Raw genomic sequence first — 9,884 nt, forward strand, 5'->3', positions numbered from 1 at the left:
ACAAAGCGTTATTTGAAAGTTGGGTCTTAAGTCCCGTTGTAGACGGCGCAAACTTGAGTTTTGGGAAACGACTCTTTGCTCACATTTTCTCACTGGTAACAACATTATTTCTGTCCAAAAAAATATATTGTAAGAGCGCCTTACAGATATCATGTCTAGTCTGACATGTGAGAATACTGCTATTGATTTGGGACCACTTGTAAAGCGCTTTGGACACATTTAGTGGATCCTGTCCTATGTAAAAACTCTTTTTCATATGTTATGTTTTACCCCTGTCTGACATATTACATCCCATTGTGTTTTATTTGAACAGTTTCCAGAGGAAGAGGAAGAGAAGGTCCCCGATCAATTGCTGAACACTGTTTTACAGTCATCTAAAGGAGGCGGCCCTAAGCCTTTCTCATACGGCATTAACTTGAATGAATTGAAAAAGTAAGCATTACACATTCTTACATTATATGGCCCAAAGGATTGAACCGGTATTAAGATAGGGTGGTTACGATGTTATAACAGTATTTCCGATGTAGATATCGGGATAATTCAATTGCCGTAATTTGCTGTATATATAAACAAGAAAATACAAACAAACAAAAAGAAAACAAAAAAGAAGACTCCGGGTCTAGGCAAACGTTTTGGGTACATCAGATTTTGGGAATATTAATAGTTTTTTTTCTTCTAATTTATCCATTGATTAATAACACAAAAATGTACTTTAGACAAATCATGTCACATGACGTAACAAAGTTTCTGTGCCTAAAATATACGATAACAATTTCTTGCCATCTTCTTGATAGATAGTGTGCTAGTTTGTTGCTCTTTTTTTTGTCAATATATATATATATATATATATATATATATATATATATATATATATATATATATATATATATATATATTATAGGCCCGGCTACACAATTACTGCTGGAAGGTCAAATATTTAGAAAATTAAAATTCAAATATATATTCCAACAGTTTTCGTTTTCCGGTCCTCAATCTGTTAGACAATACACCCTTCCCCCGAGATTGGTGGAAGTAGAAAATTATGTGGATGAATGGGATGATGAACAAATAAAAACTGACCACTTTGAGGTGCCATTTTCATTGATAATTCCTATTTTTTTTGTTAATGCCCTTTGAAAGGACATCATTATGATTGCCCTCTATGAAAATGAATTCACCCAAAATATTGCTTATAACTTCTTTTTTTATATATTTTAGAAAAGTAGGACCTCCAACGGCGCCAAAGACAAAGAAAGGATCTCGTCCTTCACAGCAATCTTCGTACCAACTTCCGCAACACGATGACACACCCAGATTTAGGTAAGTTTCTTGCCATTCAGTCATTTTAATTTTGAATATGGAGGAGAATCATACCTATAACAAAAACATAGTGTAGAGATCTTTGTAGATTGGTGAGAATGTTCATATTATTTTGTATAAATGGACCATTTCTTTAAGAAATTAGTTTATCATTTCATTTTCATCGCAATTTATTACAAAATATAGGCCAGGTGAACATTAAATTTAACTTTAATTGGTAAACAAACATACTTCACGTTACATGTATTTTTTTTTTTATTCCTCCCAGACCGCCAAAGAAACCAGCTGGCTTTGTGCAGTCTGACTACTTTCCTAGTCGTCAAGATACAACACCGGAAGTGGACGAGTCATCTCTCAGAGTCAGTATGGGAAGTAACCCAAAAAAGCAATCCAAATCGTTCAAGGTAATTACTTTAAACTCAATTTGACGATCAATATCATATTTTATTGTGATATTGAGCACACAGTATAATGTTTTTAAAACCCACATCATGAATTTTTATTGAACAATAGATTAATTGATTGATTAATAAGATAAAATAAAACATCTTCTATTCATCCTCAGGGCCAATATAATTTTATTTCTTTTAGATTTATGTTGAGGAAAGACCAAGATTACAATATTATAGGCGCCGGCCGCAGTGCAGCGCCGCAAATTAAGCAACAGGGGCTAATACCTTTAACAAAGCTTAGAGCACATCTTTTAAATATTTAAAAAATCACTAATAGCTGAAAAAGTACAAACCCTGAGACTATTGAAAGTTATATATATTATATATATTATATATATATATATATATATATATATATATATATATATATATATATATATTTATATATATATTACATCAAGAAACACTCCAGTTAAGATTATTTGAAATATTTTATTATGTATCCGATACGTTTGTTTTACGCCTTGAGAGTATAAAATTGCCGAAAATTACCCTCTTATTACCTAGCTCTCAAGGGACCTTAGCCTGAAGGGAGAGATTCTGTATACAAATTAGCATCTTGTCAAGAAAGCGACGAGAAAATACTTTGTCATGTTAATGCCTTTCCCTTTATCAATACAGGAAACACAAGAAACCTTTAAGGTCTTACCCCACTGTTCACGAAGTTTGCCAAGCATTAGTTTTATTTTGTTATTTGTTTCATCAACATGTTTCACTGTTTGTTGGATTTAAAAATCTTCTAGACTCATTTTAAAGCCAGAGTTTATCCCAGTTTCTGTAGCTTTAAATTGGCAGTAAAATTACCTTCTTGTTATTTTCTGAAAAGAATGTAAATGTTGCTGCTCGAATCTCGAAGAAATAAAAAACGTTTCGGGTTTCCCCTTTATCAACAAGACAGAATGAATGAAACACCACAGATGAATGTTTTGTTGATAATGGGGAAACCCGAAACGTTCATTTGATCTGTTGTTGTAATTAAACTGAAGCTTACAATGAATTTCACATTATTATTTATTTTCTGAAAAGAGAGCTTTAATTGGACGTGAGGAATCACGATCATTTGCATGTGACCTGACCAAGACTTTAACTCTCTCCTTCCCAACTACATTCATAATTTTTCCAGAAATGTTATACCTACCCAGCACAGAACTTGACTTTTTACACTCACATTCATGAGAAATACGCATATACTAGATATACATATCTTTGTATAGCATTACAAGCTTTTCAAACAAAGATTTTTCATAAATATTTTGTGATGTACAAAACAAATCTGATTAAGAAAGATTCTCACTGTATCGTAACAAATGTGACGATTTTCCTGTAGTTGGTAAGGAGAGGGTTAAAACTGTAAAAAGTGGATTTTCATAATCGGTGTACAAAGGCTGGCGTCAAACAGAGAAGGAGGATGCCATACGCCACATGTTATATATCCCTCGTCAACTGTATATCCAACGGCCTTTTGAATATGACTGCTTTTTAACACCATAATATAATATACTAATAGGCAACAAGCTACGAGCGCCGTATTGCGAATGCCATATGACTGTCTTTGTACGATGCCTAGCTTAAAAGGCGTATATTATCATGATGACGATTATTTTTCTGGCTCGATATCTGTATCAGGTTTTTCCTGGTTTCTGTCTATTTGTTATGTAAAATATAAATAATATAATACCTCACCGGCCGAGGGAAAACAAACAAGCTTAATAAACGTGGATATAGAATGGACATAAAATAGATCCAGTAAAGACGAAAACGACAAGGTAGCATGATCACTGATAAAAATTGCTTTCTGCTATGAGAAACAATTTGCCAAAAACCATCGTAGCCAGATAATGTAAAAAGATTAAGATCTAATTTGATTCAACGAGCTACACATAGCAATACTACATAGAGTGGCCAGGATAAATTTTACTCGAATTAAAAGCGATATTCAATAACTATTTTTAATTTTTTCTATTTTTTATTCAGGTCTTACAATGGATGACAGAGACTGAGAAAGACGAAGAATCTGGAGAAGGTGTGGTTTAAACGCTAAAATATAGTTAAATTGATAATTTATTAATTATTGCACGAGATGTTTTGTATCAAGTTTAAGGTCACATTAATTTTTTTTTATTTCGGTGTCATCAGAATATGTATTTTATTTTAATTCTGGGTTTTAATATTGTGCAATTCATGCTTAGTATGCTCAAAACGATTCACAACATGTCCTAAGACAACAGTAACACATGAAGGACTAGACATGATATTTGTTAGGCGCTCTTCCAATTTTTGTTTTGACAGAAGCAACCAGCTGGTACGCATGCCCTGGTCGTTTCTAATGAAAAAAGGGAACTGACTAAAGGTAATTTCTCATTCTGACGCATTCTTTTATTTGAGAGATACGACTTTAAATGGTATAATTCCAACTGACATTTACGTCGTCTAATGCATTGCTCAGCGATTTCCACGGCGTTCCTTTTTTTTTTTTTTTACATTTGATTGTTATAGTTAAATTGTATTCACTTTATGTAATTTTCCCCAGATGTAAAGGAAATGTCTGGCCCCAGGAAGCACCGAGATCCAGACCTCCGACATAATGCTGATGATGACGAAATGAAATTTAGCGGGCTTCACGGAAAGTCTGATATTCCTTCAAAAACTTTTGAGAGAGTGAAGAAATTTGCCCCTGAAGAAAATGGTCAAGAGACTCCTCAAGATGGTGGGTTAAACCTTAGATGTCTTGTGTTCTCGACAATTAGGTTTTGCTATATTTTATTATTTTTAAAGATGACAGTAAGAGGAGGGAATTTGAAACTCCTCTAGCCGGATGGGGTCTTCATTGGTCTAAAACTTCGCAATCTCTGTAACCCCTTATACATCCATAATATCATGTCGCTTTATGTCTTGGTCCTGAAATGGGACTATTGGGTTTCAACAATTTTTCCTTTTTGTTTTCTTCGGAGATTATTTTATTTCTTGCGACATTGTCAATGTGGGACTTTTTGGTGGTTTCAGATAATACAAGGATATAGCGTATTTGGACCTATTTCTGGCTAATCCCTTCCTACATTGTATTATTAAGATAAAGGCATACTGTATTTATTATATACAATGAATATCTAGTTCCTCATGCAAATATCATATATAATCTAAGCTGGCAATAAAATACCTCATCACTACAGAACCAACTACTCCAACTACCGATTCATGATTGTTCGATATTTTTTGTGTCATTTTCTAACGGAATCTAGTAGAATGTTGTTGAAAGTCTCGGAGAGCATGCTATAATTTGGATGAATATCAATCAGTTAACTCACGTACTCTGGAAAAAGACATATTTAAAAATTATCGATCGATTTAAATGACTTCGGGAGGTCTCAAGTTTCAGCGTTTTTGCCAAGATGAGGGCCATTTAAATCGATCGAAATTTGAAGGACGAGTTTTATGGCCAAATTTTCAAATACGTGTCTTTCAAAGTACGGCAGTTAACTGGTTGATTATTGTTTTAATGAATATTATCAAAAAGATATGATAGCTTTCGATCAAAAAAAAAAAGCTATGAATGGAGAAGGTTATAATAAAATATAAACGTTAACAGACAAAATTAACGACACTTGTAAGAAAAGCAACTCCACATTAAAATGAACCCTCGATATCTAGAGCTGGAGAAAATATAAACGTTCTTTTGTTTTGCCACTGTCTATGAATTTTAAACTTTTCTTGATCCTTGATCCTTAGATTATTGAGTTAAGCAACAAAATATTTATATAAACATCTACAGTCGGCAGGTTGTGAGACTCAAGAAGAATTATCTTATCTTTCCCAAACTGCTGAAAAGATCTCTCAGATCACTTCTCAGAGCGAGATGGTTGAATCATATTTTACTCCACCATCAATTGGCTTCAAACGTGTTTCCAGTATCCCCGTGTTTTGTAACAAGAAACTAAATCCATATTCCCCATTCTGAAGTGCTCGCGCCTGTATCAATTAGTCTCAAAATAAACCAACGAAATGGTTTCTTGTCGTGTAAGAATAAACCAACGAAATTGTTTCTTGTCATGTAAGCTAAATCTACATTTTATTTGTGATATTTCAGAGGACGACACAGACGGAGTTGGCAATTACAATGAAGCCTCCATTCGATATACTGGAAAGAGCATCCCGTCTCCTGCCTTCAGGGTACTTCAGACATGGGCGGAACATGACCCGGATACAGGTCAGAATACCCCCTGCCCGAATTCGTTAATTAGATTTTTAATAATATTTTTCATGTCATTATAATTTTAAGTAGGCGTCGAGAACAGAGCTGACGTTGAATCTTGTTTTATGGAAGGCAACTAAAATTCAATTGGCAACATATTATGCTCACTGCCGCTTGATTTTTTTAAAACCTAGAACTGGATTACCAATCAAAAATGGACGCCATAATATATGAATTACATTTTATTTTAAAATGTCTGAATATTCAGGTATTTTGATTTTTTTCTTCGTAGTCTTTATCAAATTTCAGACACATTCAGAAATAAAAACATATATTTGGAAAGAGAATTATGTTTATAAAATAATATATGAGTCACCAAAGCAATATTGTTAGTCTGAATGTCGATAATGTGTAGCGGTACAGTCAGTATTGGACTCGTACCACGGTGTAAATTTAATCCAAAGATTCGAACCAGCCACCAAACACATCGAAGGTAAACCAGATATATTTTTAACAATTTCTACCACAAGCAAAAATCGGATAGCTGAATGTGTTTGGTCATTAGAGGTGCTTTACTATAAACTGGCGACCCATTGAAAGAGCAGTCAGCATTTGTTATTGTCCTTAGCGATACAAAAACTGGAATAAACAAAGACCCCATTCACCTCGTAACTCTAAAGACTACCTATTTTTAATATCATCACATACATGGGTTAGTACTTTATGGCCAAATTTTCAAATACGTGTCTTTCCAAAGTACGGCAGTTAAATTTTCTGGTTGATTATCGTTTTAATGAATCTTATCAAAAAGATACGAAAGAGTACCTATAATAAGCATAATATACATTTAGTTCTTTGTACTCCTATTTTAGATACAGGGAATTCAAGGGGGAACGTGAATGATGATGAAGAGGATGGTCTGCCTGATACCTTGAATTCTCATGACATGGAGAACAAACGTTACACAGGAGGACAGATCCCATCAAAGGCCTTCAAGACTCTTCAGATGTCTGTAGGAAACGATGAGGAAGAACAAGGTGAGTTACTCACAATATTATGTGCAATAACTTTTTTTAAAAACAATATATATATATATATATATATATATATATATATATATATATATATATATATATATATATAGAGCAGTAAAGTTAGGTGCCCCAAACGTAAACAAAGGTCGAGAAGCACGTGGCAAACCACATGTTCCTGTCTTGACAGCTCACGTTCCAATGTAAATAATAGAAAAAAATAACCTTTAAAATTTGGCTGTTAGGTGGCAAAAGAAACACATATTCATAAATACTCGATCATGCATCAAATAATGTCTAGATATGGATATTTTATGGAACAAAAGGTAAAATTTTCTAAAATTTATCAAAAGTTACAGTCTATCTATTTTTAGACCAGAGCAAATTATTGCGCTGGTGTGAACAAAACGAGAATTATTCGGAGCCTGATTTTCATAATAATTTAGCCTTATATTATTATTTCTGCAACTTTTAGATTTTATGTAAACATATTTTCAATACTGAAAGTGTATTGCCTACAACTCAAACTACAAAATTGGGAGACCTATATTGTGCGTAAATTATTCCGGTCCCTAACGGAAATCACTAGCAACTTGTTATTGTTTACGTTTGGGGCACCTAACTTTACTGCTCTATATATATATATATATATATATATATATATATATATATATATATATATATATGCCCACCGCCTTAATACGTATCATTGATATGTTTCGCTTTGTGGCCTGTGGGCCCCGAGTTCAATTCCCTCTAATGACTGCGCAAAGTTGAGTCTTGGTAAGAGGCTCTTTCCCGGTCTTTAAAAGCGCTCTGATGACGCAGTGGATAAGAACACACAAAATACGCCAGAATAAGATCCAGATTCATATGATATGGGTTCTAGCCCCAGTATTGACACTTTTAAGAAAACAAAGTAGAAAGGCATCTAGGAGTCATGGCCTGGGTGTGGTCCAGCTTCTTTAGCGTGTAAGAAGAATCGAAACACTACTAGTTCGATCGGGATTTCTTATCCGAAGAATTTCTGATTTAACTTACCCGATTTTCTTGTTACTTCACTTCCTCCTACATGTTAACGATTTCTGTTGGCTTGAACATCCCTTGCAAAGCACGTTGCGTTGAGTATATTTTCAGTCGCTAAAGCGCTTAATTTTTTAAAAAAAACTCTGGTATTTTGGTAACATTGAAGCTTGGTTAATCGGAGCATGGTGATGTGCGTATACCCGAAAGTGTGTATCAAATGAGTAGGGTTTTAGTGGACACACAAAAATTCTGTAATCATAGACTGATTAAGATGACCTGGGACTTTTAAAAAACTCTGAAACCTGGAAATTTTAAAAGCTATTTCCTCCTATAGATTAGACAAGTCGGGTCTGCTTGCTCGATCGATGTTTGAAGTAAAAATATTCAGACCAAAATGAAAATAAAAAATGTTTTGTCACGTGCACAGCAGAATTGTCTGTGAGTTTTTGCACTTGAAGTCCTTTGGCCGTTTTAACTGTAGAAGACTTCATTCATTCCTTGGATTATACACACTTTTAAAGTAGCATAAATGTCTTAGTTTCTTCACGTAAACATCCATTTCCAAAGTATTATTTACGCCATACTACATAACATCCGATTGAGGGGATTGGTCACATCCCAAATTGTTATTGTCTTTTTGTTATAATAGAAATACTCTCAAATCAACGCAATATACATTCCATCACAACAAGATTAAACAAGTTCATTACGCTATCGCTTATCACACCTGCTAATATGTGTACGAATGTCACATGTCGTGACGCAATTGAATGTAACCCATAACATTTTATTGTGTCATGGATTACATTTTTAAAAGTTTGCTTTTTTAACAAAACCCCTTTGGTAATTTTAAAAATTCTCCTTCAATCTGTTTCATTCCAGGAAACACAGGCGATGGACGTACAGATTTTTAAGGTGGATATAGGAAACACGTGTTCTTCAATTATCTATTTTTTAAAATAACGAAATCGGGGAACGGTTTGCAATAAATCAGAAAAAAAAATAGTTAACGACAATGATATCGTGTGATCGTTGTGTGTATGTATTAGTAGCCTCACACACAAACCAGGATGCTACTTAATCTATTGATTATGTCCAATATAAGATAATAATATTTTATAATTTAAGACTTGTCAATGCCCTCTTTGCCTTTCACGTTTGCACTTTATTATATATTTTGCATTGTTGTTGCTGTTTAAAATTGAATTATCATAATGCCCCCCCCCCCCCCCCCCCCCACTCCCTTTCCCCGTCCTACTCCATTGCCCTTGTTCTGCACTCTTTTCTCTCCATTCAAGTAAACACTGTGTTTATTTCAACAATAATAATTTGTAGATTTGTAAAATAATCGTCATAAGAACACTTACCTATAGTAAAGGTTGTTGTCTATCCTACTTAATCCATAATATTCTTTAAAACACTTTGACGTGTAAATAGACACTTTAAATTATCTAAAAGACGTGCATATATTATTTTATATTTATACACAACTTGACATCAGAAAACAGTTGTTGCTTTGACGGACATTGAATTCGGTTTTGCTTCTTTAAAATTAGATTTATTTATATTGTAAATTAAACTTTAACACGGTTGAAATAGTAGTATATATACTTGAGCAACATGGATGAAACTTTTTTGTTCAAGGAAGTATATATATCTATAATCTCTTTCTCTGTCTCTCTCTCTCTCTCTCTCTCTCTCTCTATATATATATATATATATATATATATATATATATATATATATATATATATATATATATATATATATACATATATATATATATATATATATACATATATATATATACATATATGTATGTATGTATGTGTGTGTGTGTGTGTGTGTGTGTGTGTGTGCGTGTAT

General features: G+C 33.4%; 1 protein-coding gene across 3 annotated transcripts in view; it reads left to right on the forward strand.

The window, feature by feature from the left end:
• Positions 1 to 9,245, forward strand: part of LOC144973135 (uncharacterized) — a 49,810-nt gene extending 40,565 nt beyond the window's left edge. For 2 of the 3 annotated variants that reach the window (XM_078915224.1, XM_078915225.1), the window contains 8 exons: positions 314 to 432; positions 1,219 to 1,320; positions 1,589 to 1,724; positions 3,747 to 3,795; positions 4,303 to 4,479; positions 5,857 to 5,976; positions 6,834 to 6,998; positions 8,901 to 9,245. In XM_078915224.1, the coding sequence (XP_078771350.1) occupies positions 314 to 432; positions 1,219 to 1,320; positions 1,589 to 1,724; positions 3,747 to 3,795; positions 4,303 to 4,479; positions 5,857 to 5,976; positions 6,834 to 6,998; positions 8,901 to 8,932 (900 nt within the window). In that variant the 3' untranslated portion in view covers positions 8,933 to 9,245. The remainder of the gene's footprint in view (positions 1 to 313; positions 433 to 1,218; positions 1,321 to 1,588; positions 1,725 to 3,746; positions 3,796 to 4,302; positions 4,480 to 5,856; positions 5,977 to 6,833; positions 6,999 to 8,900) is intronic. The other variant, XM_078915226.1, reaches the window with a different exon arrangement.
• Positions 9,246 to 9,884: the final 639 nt, after the last annotated feature.

Source organism: Berghia stephanieae, chromosome 5, assembly GCF_034508935.2.
Source record: "Berghia stephanieae isolate SIO BIC M18660-M18661 chromosome 5, UCSD_Bste_1.3, whole genome shotgun sequence".
In the NCBI taxonomy this organism is placed as follows: Eukaryota; Metazoa; Mollusca; class Gastropoda; order Nudibranchia; family Aeolidiidae; genus Berghia; species Berghia stephanieae.